Source organism: Hyalella azteca, unplaced genomic scaffold (assembly GCF_000764305.2).
Source record: "Hyalella azteca isolate HAZT.00-mixed unplaced genomic scaffold, Hazt_2.0.2 contig15757, whole genome shotgun sequence".
Lineage (NCBI taxonomy): Eukaryota > Metazoa > Arthropoda > Malacostraca > Amphipoda > Hyalellidae > Hyalella > Hyalella azteca.
In genome coordinates, this window is record NW_025945596.1 from 127,145 (window position 1) to 141,411 (window position 14,267).

The following is a 14,267-nucleotide window of genomic DNA, read 5'->3' on the forward strand; positions in this document are numbered from 1 at the left end:
TTTACCCCTACGAGAATTGAGGTGTTTTACGAATAAATATAATCTCACTAATCATTATATAATTTTTCTGTTTAGTATAATATGGTAATAGAAGCAAAGAAAAGCAAACTAAAAAGAGGTTCTATGTTTATGCCGCCATCCCGCCAGCAGATCGACTGAGCTTGAGCTTCTACACACACGGCAGTGACGGCAGCGGCACTCTCGGCTCACACTCAGACTCAGTTGCAGTCGAGCTGTAGTTTAAGTAGGGTTGTGGAAGTGCCGCGTCAATTCGCAGACTTGTGACATGCTAAATTGATTTGTTTCCCTAAGAAATTATCTTCTCTTGAAGTTTACTTCCTTGATACTCTATTTTTAATACATTTCAGACAACCTTCAAGAATCTTATTCCAATTTATAAGCAAAGTTATCCAGTTTTGCCGTGTTTAAACTTAACTAACTTTTGTTTTCTTACGGAATCAGCTGACTGCATTGGACGTGAAACGTTATTTTTACTTTTTTTTATGCAGTCATTTACACGCAATACTAGTAAGGTGTAACTTGCCCTCAAAGTTCGTTTGAACCAGACGCCTCGATAACTGCTTCGTCGAATAATAATGATAATAATTGCCTGTGAAACGTCTGGCTAATAGATTTTCAAAACGGAACCTCTTCCTTTCAATCAATGTGCCGTCGGATTTTTTTCGCGTCAACTCCGGTTGTTTGAATGTTTAATAATAATCAATGGAAACTGATACTATTACCAGTTACTAACTAACGGTTCTATCTAGGTAGTGGTCTGGAACAGTTCACAAGCAACAACAAAAACAACTTGATGGACTCTATAAAGGAAGGAAACTTGCAAGTGAGGTCATTGTGAGGTACTCATCATAACCAAGTTTTGATATTCTACAATTCATTCATTACAATTACAGACTGACGTTGAATGCAAAAATAAAAAAAATTTTCTTTTCTTGGTTTCTTGTTTACAAATGAATATTTCATACATGTACCTCAACACAATACACAAATAGGATCGATTTTCCATGTGGATGTGAAGGGCGATTGATTTCGCTTCAATCGCTTGTAAGGAATTTCTTCTCATATTTCATTTATATTCATATTATATTTCCTTTAGGATATGTCGTGCATATATATATATCCCGCAAATTACTGGCGACTCGTGTTGCATTTGCGTTAGTTTGATCATTCGCTCTCAGTTGTGTAATAAATACAATAAAGAAACCTTATAAAAATAGATTTGAATGTTACTGTCTGACCTTTCAGTATTGGTACTGTTCTTATCAAAGAAAATACATTCTCCTAAGAACCAAATTGTCGGTAATAACTAACTTTCGAGTGTTTGTGATCTGTATGGGTAACTAAGTTAAGAAACAAGAAGACATCAGATTCTTATCGTAATTTAGTCGAGTAACCGATTTCATGCAAACTTCGTTTGCGTAGTTAATGTTTGTTGTTCAGTTGTGACCGACGCCGTTGATTGCGTATCGAACGCACGATATAGAATGAATAGCACTCTGCTGGTGCAACTTCTGATGTGACTATAGGTCAACTGTCGTGATTGTTCTCACAGAATGTAATCATTGTGTATCAATCGAAACGTGATTAACAAGTAGGTCAAAATATCTTAATTCAAGATGCAAATTTCATTTAATGTGCTAGCAGCTAGCTTCACAAGAAAATAATTTGACTTATAGCTTCTAGAAAGGCAAAAAAGGCTCAAGATTTAACAGGGATACGTGAACCTTTCTTTTGTACTAGTCATAAACGTGTCGTTTTGTGTAGATGGTTACTAAGCGTTTTGGACATAATTGAAAGGAAAATTAATGTTATTGTCTCAACATAGATTTACCATACAACCAATAACCTGATCGTTAGCAGATGTCATCCAAATTTCATTCATTCATTTCAAACGGAATTGAATGATTTTTTTCTTCGAAAGCGCTAGTAAACCATTCTACTACTTACTCTTTACTCAGTCATGTGGCTTATACTGGGCGTTTTTACCATTCAATTCTTTTTTAAGTTCTCATATCGATCTCAATCATCTCACCTGTACTGCCAAGTTGACCTCGAAACTACTGCGACCGAATACCTGCTGCAGCCATCAGCCACTTGCTCGTGTTGTCGGCCATCAGTCTCTCGCAACCTGCAGTGCTGGCTGATCGGGAGCAGGAGTTGACATTTGTACCGTAATTACGCCTAGCCGGCTTTCGCCTTCTTTCAACTTTTATAGTTTTCAGCCTGACACATTATTCTTCTAAATCCAGTTCTTTCTAGATGGGTACACATTAATCGGTTTTTCGCAGGCGAAACATCGTGCGTTTTGCGCAGCTAGTTTTTAGCGTGCATTGTCGTAAAAAAAAGTTCAAAACGGGTTTCGTTTGAGCGTGTATGCTGTTCGCTGATAGCGGTGCAGTTTATCCGGTTCTCACAGCACCACAATTTTGCGGGTTTGTGCTTCTCTCTTTTTCCAGTGAGCATAAATACCTGCATAGATCAGACATTCGTGCAGATGAAATTCATCCTTAGAAAGTTGCATTTGACACTGAAAGTGTTTACGCGGAAATAGAATACGTGTCAGCGAACGCGAGTATGTACCTATTTAAAATGATACGAAAAATTTGAAGGTATATTGGTGTAATCGCTACATACTTTTTTTGTATGAAATTTCCAGAAATAACAGCAAACTCTATTTCTGCTTACGCAATTAGTATTACTTTATTCTCAAAAGCTGTATTACTCTGCACTACGGCACCGATATGCCTACCCTTCGATAGATTATATACAAAACATCTTTGACGACGCTGCTGTTGAGATACACAAATATCAAGTCCGTGTTCCTAATAAAAACAGGCAACATTTCGCACTTCCTCGACCAAAAACTACTGCAACTCACCACTGTTGACAGCAACAACTGTCGTCGACATTATTCGTCGCATCTTGATCTCTGTAAGATTCCTAGTCCGCTCATCTCAGTTACTTTTATCAAGTCTCTCCTTGCCCCACTTCCTACTTCGGATTTTTTTTCTCCGGGCAACTGTTCCTAAAATGCCTGTTATTTTCGCGTCTTGTCACTCACCTCATACCTCAGCTCTCATAGTCGTGAGTTAAATTTAGCCTCATCGTTTTTTCCTCTTTTCCTTGTTTTTCTTGAAGTTAATCAATCAATACGCTATTCTTATACTGCCAAAGACATATTCATTGATTAACGTATTTTCGCTTTTATATACTTCCAGGCATGTTCAGGCGCACGGTGAAAACGTTTCCTTTTCCTTCCTACTTGTATTTTGCGTTTGAACAAACAGGGCCACCCGATTTGCACAACACAAATGCACAAGCAGGGTACTTATTATCGCTAGAAATAAAGCAGAGAACACTCAACAAAGCCGTTTATAAACCACACATTGGAATGCAAAATACGTGCTAGCATTTCTAATAGAAAGTTCACCAGCTGTATATGTTAAGAACTGTTATTGCCTCAGTACATGTAAGCGTATTTGACCTTGTGAAACCTAATTACATGATGGACATGCTGCTTCTTGTATACAAATGAATTCCCGAGAGGGCTTTTTTTGCCCACATACTTACTGTTAACTTGAAGATAATCTTTGGCAATGTTTAAGTAATTTCCTTGAAACTATAGAAACATTTTAACCGAATGATCACATAATTGACTTGTGATAGCATAGGCAACAACAAACTACGAAAACTTTGAGTGAGGATATTAGCTACATAATGAACAACATATGGGACATCGAGTTGAGAGATTGCCGACGGGTGGCAACATAGCGCTAGACGGGATGTAACTTTTTTGACAGCGAATCGTAACAAGGCGGCTGTGAAAAGTTAGGTATCAACTGAGTATATGAGTGGAAACGAGCGGAAACATAACTAAAAGTGGGTAAGAACATTATTGTAGAGTGGAAAAATGGGTGAAGAGTGACATCACAAATGCCAGAGAGCCGAAACATAAGTGAGCACTTGTGACATAACGGCCGACATCCTCAGTGTCAACGAGTCGTAACATTATTGACAAAGAATAGCAACATGAATGGGGCGATATACATAACAACAATTGTAGCTACCAGTGGCTGAATAAGTGACAGTAATGACACGTCCATGGTCACTACCGTCACTTATCTGAAGCTTGTCTGCACATACACGGCGCGCAAGCGTCGTTCGCACTTTCTTCTCCAGCTTTCATTTGCTTTATCGAAGCCTCGTGAAGTCTTTTTACCTGCTACATTCTTGAACGATGTTAAACACTGCTGATTTGACGCTGCAATAAGCGATACGCAAGTATATTCAGTGTTTCTGGATGTACAATGCAAGATCACTGCCATCTATGTTAATTAGGATGTACAGAACTTAGATCTTTGCAGCTTTACGCGACAGCGCGCTGCATGTTGTAATTCTGCTCTGCAAAGCTGACACAAACAGCTTTTATTTTAGTGTATACGCATAGATAAGTTCTACTGTGAACATTTTAGTTTAAAAACTATAAATTATTCGTTGGAATCTTGGTTAAAAACACACGCGCGACCTTGGCATTATTATCGGGGCTCATTTTTATCAGCATGCAGAGATTGCTGGTTTGAATCGAGCATCACTTCGCACTCTGACTTATATACCAGTTGAGATTGCTTTTGGTTCACCTTACTGTAAGTTCAAAAGATTGTATTTGCTAAAACCCTTGTCTCTTGATTGCTATTTTTCTTTTTTCAGGTCTGCGAGTGTCCGACTGCATCCATTTCATCAGCTGTTTCCACTTGAGGCTCTTCATAATCATAGAAGTAAATCGCCGTATCAGTGTTATCTCGTAGATCTGTTGTAGAACTCAGCAATATGCGGGGACCAAAAAACAGTTCGAGAAGAGTTGCAGGACGAAGTGGTGGTGTCTCTGAACGAAGAAGACTCAGTTCAGAAGAAGACGACAGGCCGAAGCTCAAAATGGAGAAGAGGGAGAAGCAGCAGGATGCTAATGAAATCGGTCTGAGCTCCGCGGCATTGTCTCTTCCACCAGAGAAGCTGGTGGCCCTCAAAGAAGTGAGTTGTGGTAATAAGACGAGTTTTTGTTTATCTTTGGAAGTACGGTGTGTGTGATTATGGCGCAGCGCATGGTTTTTTTCATCGCTTACCGAGTAGCCGACATCAATGTCATTTTTTGACCTGCTTTAAGATTTAATTTTACTTATTAGGCCTGTTTATCAAATCTTATTTTACTTTACCACATCAGGCCTATTCATCAGCGCCGACATCATTATGATATTACCATATTTTTCTTAGTTAAGTCAGGAGTAAGAGTGATTTGCTAATCGTTGTCTCTTTAATGACATTCTCGTCCATATGCACTTGAGTCCACAAACCACATCGCGCTCTAGCAACCCATGCTCTGCATGTTGTGGCTTCTGTGTCAACAACACCTCCACTGCATGTGTGTGTAGAAGCGTCTGTATGATGTTATGTTGTGGCTCGTCTTTTCGACATCACATTCAATATATAGTTTTTAAATCTGCCTTAATTTGCTTTTATATTCAACGTTTGTTTATGGACATATTACCTACAGTTGGTTTTTATTTTTATTTTACGTTGACAGCTCTCGTATAACAGAAAATCTAATTTATGAGTTAGTTAATAAGTTGAAAAGTTTATTTTACAATATACCCTCTCACATTTGCAACATGCTCATAAATACTCGCTAAATTGCGAAATCCGTCCTTCAATATGTGCAAGAAATAAATTCTAGTTTCTGCTGAACTCGCCATATGCACTTTTTAGATCCAATTTTGCAATCGTCGAAGACGTAGGTCTCCTTGAACGTTTGTGAATACAACATCACCTATGCAAGTCCATTAGAGATGGAACTGACTGGTGATTGTATGGGCTACGGTAAGTTGATTAACTGTACAGTACCCAACTTATGTATTAGCTTGTTGAAATCTCAACTATTAAACCAATTATTGTAGTCATTACTTAATTACTAGATTAATTTAGTATTCGTCTCCCATAACAACGGTTGTTCATCTGAGTTTTTTGTCTGCAGGTTGACTGTTCGTGGTAAACGACGATTTTATCATTGTTTGAGACCTTACTTGGTTCCATCAATATCAGTTTCAAGCGTATAAAAATTGGACACTCACCGTCTTCAACGATGAAAAAAATCATTCAGTTGTTTTATTCATTCAATAAATCATCTATTGTATTTCCTTAAGATCCTAAATTTCCGCAAAACCAACTATCTTCGGACCCAACAATTCTTCATTTTACCATTTTCTATCACTGCCGCCATGTTGTCAACGCTTGCCCACCGGACCTCTCTCTCTAAATGTTCTTCGTTTGGTCTGTGTGACGGCTATGTGTCTAAAAATTGTCGCTGTTTTTCTCAGGATGCTAGCATAATATAAATACATGGAAGTATTTTTTATACTCTTTTATAACATATGGACGCACAATAGCGTACTTGTAACGAATTGAAAACGTCGCGAGAGGCGCAGTAGAATGTTTAGGATCAGTTTGTGCAAATGTGGAATCTTCTACTTTCCTCGTACTCAGGGCTTGTACGATTATAGAAAAACCAATTGGAAAGACTTTGCCGTCTGAAATCTTCCTAGTTTCCAGCGTTACTAATCATTCGCTTTTATCGTTCTTCCGTGTAAGAAGGTAGTAGATTTCCTGAGCTCATTAATGCCAGAAGTCATGTCACAGTGGACATTACAAGACTTGAACGACGTAAGTTATTCTCGTTGTGTTAGCTCGTACTATGTCCCTCATGGAAGGATCAAAATGTGAGCTAGGATACGTCTATAAGAGCTAGCAAATTACAGACGTTGAAGTGTGAGCTACAGCGATAAAGCCTGGAACTTGTTTCTACATTACACGTGTTTTCTATTAAAAAAGACATGAAATTAAAATCAAATGACGCCAGTTCTACACCGTTTTAAATTTTCGCAATGATTTGTACAAATGTGTATCAACAAATAGGTAAGAGTATAAAATCAATTTCATAATCGTATACTGGTATCTGGGTAAAACTTCACAGCCTCTCGGCAACAATTGCTAGTGTTGGTTCATTCATATTCTAAGGATATTATAGAAGGTACCTACAGTATACATATTCTCGTATATATGAGCCATCTGTGTCGTCCATTGTACATTGCATAGCAGTTCTATTGTGTCAGAAGATTCAATGATGTGCTGGTGCTATTAAGTCCTTCGTTATGTCGTGCGTTCATCGTGGCGATAGGAGTGTTCATTAAAGAGTTTTATATAGGAGATGTTGCTAGGTCTAGAAAGAGTTGCTTCGATTTGGAAACCGTTTCTTAATCGCAAACTGTTTTGTTCTAGAAACTGTCTCTTGTCCTAGAAAGTTACTTTGAATAGAAAAAGTTGCAGTTCGTTGGTCTATAAAGCTTCTTTGTCGAGTTAGTTACATGTTCAATAAATAGTTAGTTTGTATGTCTGAAATACTTCAAGAAACAGCTTCTTAGTTTAAAACAAGTGATTATTGTTCCAGAAGCCGGTTTTCGGTCTGAAAACTGTTCCAAACCAAATGCCAGGCTGAATTTTAATCTTTCAAATTACGGCAAAGGTATAACGCGATTAGTATGCTAGGACACGTCTGTAGCTACCCGTCTTCTGACTGCGTAAACTATTCGATCGTCCACGTTGATGTTGCTAAGCTTAGCCTAAGCTTTTATATCCGTAGAAAGGAAGGCAATATTTACCCTCGTATTCTCGTAGGAAAAGGTTACCATGATTATATCTCCACCCAAAACTGTTGAATTCGGATTATTTGGCTGAATTTGAGCTGAAGTTACTTATTATATATAGAGTACCTCTTATGCAATACTGTTGAAGATACGGCGGAATGTTGATGTGTTGGCTATCGCTTGGCCCCGTGGATGCCTTATCAACCTGTTCTCTCACGACGCTTGATAAAGAACCCTTAAAGACGTACCGTACTATGAAATGATTTTTCTCAGTCTGGCTTCGTTCCGTCTTGGCGTCTCGCCTGGTATTGAGTGTCTCAGGGTCCAGACCAGGAAGTTGTGGATAAATACCATTAAATTTCAGGCATAATATAATTAATAAAGCTAATTAATTCCGTACAGAATTAATGAGCTAATCTGCGTTACCGTATATAGGCTTATTGGATTCCAACACTTTCACCCAAAGTAAGTAAGATACCTGCAGATCCAAGTATGAACCGTTCACACTTCAGCCTGAAGATCATTATCTGTAATTGCTGTCTCACATCTGATGAAGTCTTGTCATTTATGAGAAAATTTATTATTTAACTGTCACGTTATCGTTAGTGGGATATTTTCTTCCTTACACCTAAAATAATTTATTTTCCTTTGCGTTAAATGGCATTTCTCCGGCCATTATGGTTGAAATCCATTGAAACTTCGGCTTATCGTGAATGCACTGTTAATTTGTCTGATTTATTGACTGTATTTATGCACATTCCTAACACTATCGAAATGAGGTCTATTCGAATCAAGACCTCGTCTTTTGCTGCGATTTTGCGTTAATTTTCTCGGCGCAGTTTTGCTCGTTCAGTTTCGACAAAACGCCATATAAAGCGACGGCCTTGCGCGAGATCACTGTCACTTTTCTCGACATCAGAAGCAGTACGTGACATCAAAATAAGTTGACCCATTCTCGAAGTTTTGTGATACATATGACCGGTGTCGAGGTCGCTTTGAACAAGTCAATTCTCTTCAGCTGCTGTTGGAGTTTGGCGCTTTTGTTCTTCCATGTTAGCAAACAAGAAGTCGTTAACACACAACCACAGACCGCACGAACGTACTCTCCAGCTCAAATTGTTACCAGCATCAATGCTCACGTTCGTCAGGTTACATTTTAGGTTACCTCGTGACAGTTTGAATCTACTTTCGATTATTGCTTTGCAAACGCTCTCTTCCTCATTGCCGACTCCAGGTTCTTCAAAGCGAATTGTATATAGCTGATCCTTATGCCACGTAGACTTAAACTGTTTTTCAGCTAATGGACGAGTCTTTACTGGAGATTTTTGTACATAGTATTGTTTTTTGGGTTAATTTAAACGTTATGGATGCCCGAGATTATCTCTGTAATATGAAATTTTAGCATTAACGACAAATTCTTTTTTTTTCAGTTCAAGTCAAGAGTTGCAGGCCTTGCTCCTGAGGAGCAGCTTCAAGACCATTTCCTCCTCCAGTGGCTAACAGGTGATTATTTTGTTTCTTTCATGCACTGTACCTGAATTATCTTGAATCTTCATGAGAATTTTTTTGCATATTTTTAGCGCATTTTCTCATTTATGGAAAAAATGCCCTATTGTACTCATGTCCGTCCGTCTGTCCGTCCGTCCGTGACTTCACGTTTTCGTCAACGAGAAAATGCGCTCTGTCACTCACTGCAGTGAGTACTGAGTTATATTTTTTTTAAGTTGGAGCTGCATGGCTTGTCTTAGATTAATAAAAAAATTAACGTATAAGAGCATTCATTCGTCACTCAATTTCTCATCATTGATCTATACGTGTTTTGTTTATATCAAAGAATATAGTGTGCGTCAATTTCATTTGGTGTTTTTATTTCTTGCGTAAATTTTTTGGTTTATTGCTGAGTTTCGATAGGTGAAGATTTTGATCGACGACTAATTATACAAGATAACAAACAAACAGACCTCTGCCTCACTGTACTCGTATTGGGTTTCTGCGTTAAAGAGTGTACGATATTCTTCGGTTCAGTTGGTTGACTTGCCTCTTGGCTTCTACACGTGATCAAAAATGAGTTCTATCAGCTTAAAAGCATCATTATCGCTTCTTAAGTGAAAATTTGTAATCATTAATCACTGTTTTGGTGTGCTATAGATCACCTGAAAATCCTTAACCATTCAAGAAGAAAAAAAGCGTCTTCTAGCTGAACTGAAATCGTCAAAATTCCAGTTCATTTTATGCAGTTAAATTTTCAGTAACTTTTAAATGCCAAATCAGCGAATTTTTACTGACTAACCATTTAGTTTAAGGCGCTCCAAGTATATTTCTGTTTCTTTTCCAGCTCGAAATTTCAACGTCGATAAGGCCGAAAGCATGTTCAAAAAAGTAAGTATTTCTTCATCTGATCACCTCTCGTACGTGATGCTCTGTCAATAAATCCGAAATGTATTTCACGTAGTCAGCTATAAAGAGCCTTAAGTGTTTAAAAAGAAGAAAACGCCATCTAACTGAACTGAAACCGACACGATTCCGGTCTATTTCTTTCAATAGAATTTCCAGTGATTTTCAAACGACAAAGCTGTGAATTTTTTACTGCTTAAGTAAGACGTGATACGATTCAAACTTTGGATTGTCATGACCTTGTGTCTTTTTTTAAAAACAAAAGTGCTAGCTTGACTTGAATTTACACCTGCAGTCGTCTGATTCATTTTTATTGCGACTCAGAAAGGTTTGGTCCACACCCAACTTACTGGATTGAATAATTAGGTTAAGAATAACTAGCTTATATTCATTAAATGCCGAAATAAATGCTCTAACATTGCCTAAGTACCTACCGTTGTAGTTTAACGCAATCGATTCAACATTATAATAGCTTTGCGATCTTCTAATGGTTTGAACATATTTGTAAACAATGTATTGTGTGAGCAACATGTCGCTGTGTTCTGTTGACATTCACGTGAGCTGACCGTATTTACACTTTGTGTTATCTATAGTCACAATAAAGGCGTTTATTTACTTACGTTGCGCGTTAAAAAAGTTACGGATCTAGCAAGTATTTACATCCGCTGGTGAAAACATTGATAATAATCACGGTATGATACCTATTGACACGGTACATTGATGACAATCACGAGGTTGACAACAATTTACACCCTGTGTTGTTTAAAGTCTCAGGATTCAGCGTTCTTGAAAGTCTGGAATTTGACACGTACTCACACTGTGCTGAGTGGACAGTCTCGGGACTGTCACTCTTATCGACACAGTGAGTTGTTGACAGTCACGGTACTGGCTCATATTTACACTACTCGTTTTGACAGTCACAGTACTGGCTCATATTTACACTACGAGTTGTTGACAGTCACGGTACTGGCTCATATTTACACTACGAGTTGTTGACAGTCACGGTACTGGCTCATATTTATACTACTCGTTGACAGTCGCAGGACTGGCACAAGGAGCTGGACATGGACCACATCCTAGAGTGGGAGGCACCTGAAGTTCTCGTGAAGTATGTCCCTCAAGGTTGCGTGGGTTTCGACAAGTTCGGAGGGACGGGTGAGTGTCCGCTAATTTTACTTTTTCTAAATACAAGAAGTGTGTGCTAATGGACCTCGAATTTTCACACTGCCACCTAGGCCAAGTGATGAGGGACAACGATGAGGTACTAGTTGATGAGGGTACTAGTTCGGAGGGACGGGTGATCGAGTCTCCGCCAATTTTACTTTTTTTTGGGACAGTTCTTGAATTGCCAGGCATGTATTTGCACGGTTTTAATTTTTTCTTTAGATTTTGCTTATGTTCTAAAAAAGGGTCCTAGTTATGTTACTTATTTGTTACTTAATTATTTGAGGTTTTTCGGCTTTCCCTAAAATAGATACAACAGTATACCCGGAATTCAACCTACTTTTGGGAAATAGCGCACAAAATGCGTTATAGTAATCGTTTTAATGCTTACAGCATAGCGTGAAATACGCAAAAAAGAGCGGCTACAGAATTGTAGAATATTCAATCCTAAATATTCTGACGCCGACTTCATAATGTCAGAGACTTGGTATATGGTGCTTCAGTTATGATTGGTTTTCACTAACACATCGTGTTCCAGCCTTGATCGAACTTCGTTAACTTATTATCATCAGTTTTTTTAAATGCCTGCATGGCACCATATCGAACTCGGTGGAAGTCTAGTAGCTATTTCAAACCATCGTCAGTCTTGAAAACATCCTGTCAAAGGACGTGCTTTTAGATCTCCCGTGAACTGGTCACGAAAAGTACAATAATCGGCGACACGCCACATCAGGCCTACCCATCAGCGCCGACATCACTATATGCTATGCTATGTTATACCGATCGTGTTAATTCACTATCGTGTTTCACTAATTTATTATCGTCTCTCAGGTTTGATCGTACATCACTAATTTATTATCGTCTCTCAGTTTTGATCGTATATCACTAATTTATTATCGTCTCTCAGTTTTGATCGTATATCACTAATTTAATATCGTGTCTCAGTTCTGATCATCCCGCACGGGCGTGTGGATATACGCGGTATCCTGATGAGCGTCACTCCCACGGAGCACATCAAGTTCACGGTGCAGACCATCGAGAAGTGCAAGGTTCGGTCCATAACTGTGTAATAGTTATTGTACTTAATAGGTAATATAATGATAATAATTAATTGATGTCACTCGTTTGCTTAAATCGCAAATTAACTAAAAATTCAAAAGCAAAGAATAGTCCACAAAAATTCATATCTATATAGATTCTATAAAGATATGAATTTTTGTGGACTATACTTTGCTTTTTAATTTTTGAATAATGATTATCATAAATATTAATGGTTATTGCTCTCAATTTACTACACTCGCTCAATTATTGTGTTACTCGAGCTAGTGCTGAAATAGATGCATTATTCTATAGAAATAGTCATTTTTTCCCGGAAGTTATTGCCCGTTGCTTCAATTCGAGTGCACCTGAAGAACAGAGATTAGTTTCTCTTTTCTCTCAATTCGGCCACCGATATTTTCGCCCCGTTTGGTATTTCAGAAGAGACGTCTGTCTAATTTGAGCTTATCTCAGACTCGGACATCAATTTGATAGACATGTCTGTCTGTCGAACAGACAAAAGTCTGTCTGTCTGTTTGCATATACATGGACATAACCTCAGACATCAGTTTGATAGACATGTCTGTCTGTCAAACAGACAGAAGTCTGTCTGTCTAGTTATTATGTACACATGGACATAAAGGCAGGTGTTGCATGATGCAGGTGATGATGGCGGAGGAGAGCAAGAGACGAGGGTATCCTGTGTGCCAGCAGACGTGCATCTTTGACCTCGAGGGCTTCTCATTCAAAGACTTCACATGGAAACCTGGTGAGTATCTTTTAATAAATTATGTTCAATAATTTTGATTATTGAAATTTTAAGTATTATGTTCAATTGCTCATGATTTAGTTCTTAATGAAATCGCCAGAATCTGTCTTCACGTATGAAGACGAACTCTGAAATATTAGTAATTTATAATTGATTCAATCCATATTTTATATTAGTTCGTTCATTGTAGTATAAGTAATGTTAATTGCGATCTTCGAACGCTCAATTTATACTTTATTTAATTCATAATTTTTATTAGTTCATTCATTATAGTAGAAGTAATTTTAATTGCGATCTTCGAACGCTCAAGGAGATGTGCCTTCATATTTTCCAGCTGCTGCTAAATAATCAATTTTAGTCAATTGTGAGCTAGCTTATCTAGGCTCATCTGTTTGATCTGGACTGAGTTCTTGAAAACAAAAATCTAACCTACTCTCGTTTAGTGACTTTCATACAAAAGAAGTAAATATCACAAATAACTGCCCATTCATGTTGACAATAGATCTTAAATAGGCCATAATATCACAAATAACTACACATTAATGTTGACAATAGATCTTAAATAGGCCATAATATCACAAATAACTGCACATTCTTGTTGACAGTAGATCTTGAATAAGTCATAATATCACAAATAACTACGTATTATTGTAGACAGTAGATCTTAAATAAGTCATAATATCACAAATAATTACACATTCTTGTTGACGTCAGCCCTGGAGTCTGTCATCGCCCTCATGCAAGTGTATGAAGCCAACTATCCTGAGCTCCTGCGCGTAGGATATGTCATAAACGGTGAGATGAACAATGGCTTTTGTATTTATGCATCAATTTTTGGTCTTGTAATGTAAGTAGATCTGTTCTTAGAATTGTTATGCCTCAGGGGGGACTTCTGACGTGTGTTTGTGCGCGTCCTATGGGATTTCGCGCTCCTAGGGGGATTGTTCCTGAGCGCCCCACCGCTGAGCTCGCGGTGTCTGACTGCAGGTCTCAGTTGTGGGGTTAAGTTATTATGTAGGTAGGATTCCTCACGTTAAGTTGTTATGTAGGTAGGATTCCTTACGTTAAGTTGTTATGTAGGTAGGATTCCTTACATTAAGTTATTATGTAGGTAGGATTCCTTACATTAAGTTATTATGTAGGTAGGATTCCTTACATTAAGTTATTATGTAGGTAGGATTCCTTACATT

General features: G+C 38.0%; 1 protein-coding gene across 4 annotated transcripts in view; it reads left to right on the top strand.

Moving 5' to 3' along the window:
• The first annotated feature begins 242 nt into the window (after nucleotides 1-242).
• The window catches only part of LOC108677005 (SEC14-like protein 2), a 19,139-nt gene continuing 5,114 nt past the window's right edge, over nucleotides 243-14,267 (top strand). The window contains exons 1-8 of one of the 4 annotated variants that reach the window (XM_018165153.2): nucleotides 243-860; nucleotides 4,729-5,049; nucleotides 9,143-9,215; nucleotides 10,048-10,091; nucleotides 11,144-11,261; nucleotides 12,216-12,319; nucleotides 12,972-13,077; nucleotides 13,792-13,872. In XM_018165153.2, the coding sequence (XP_018020642.1) occupies nucleotides 4,849-5,049; nucleotides 9,143-9,215; nucleotides 10,048-10,091; nucleotides 11,144-11,261; nucleotides 12,216-12,319; nucleotides 12,972-13,077; nucleotides 13,792-13,872 (727 nt within the window). In that variant the 5' untranslated portion in view covers nucleotides 243-860; nucleotides 4,729-4,848. Of the gene's footprint in view, nucleotides 861-2,613; nucleotides 2,953-4,728; nucleotides 5,050-6,628; nucleotides 6,733-9,142; nucleotides 9,216-10,047; nucleotides 10,092-11,143; nucleotides 11,262-12,215; nucleotides 12,320-12,971; nucleotides 13,078-13,791; nucleotides 13,873-14,267 lie in introns of those variants that run through there. The other 3 variants (XM_018165152.2, XM_018165154.2, XM_047884623.1) reach the window with 3 other exon arrangements.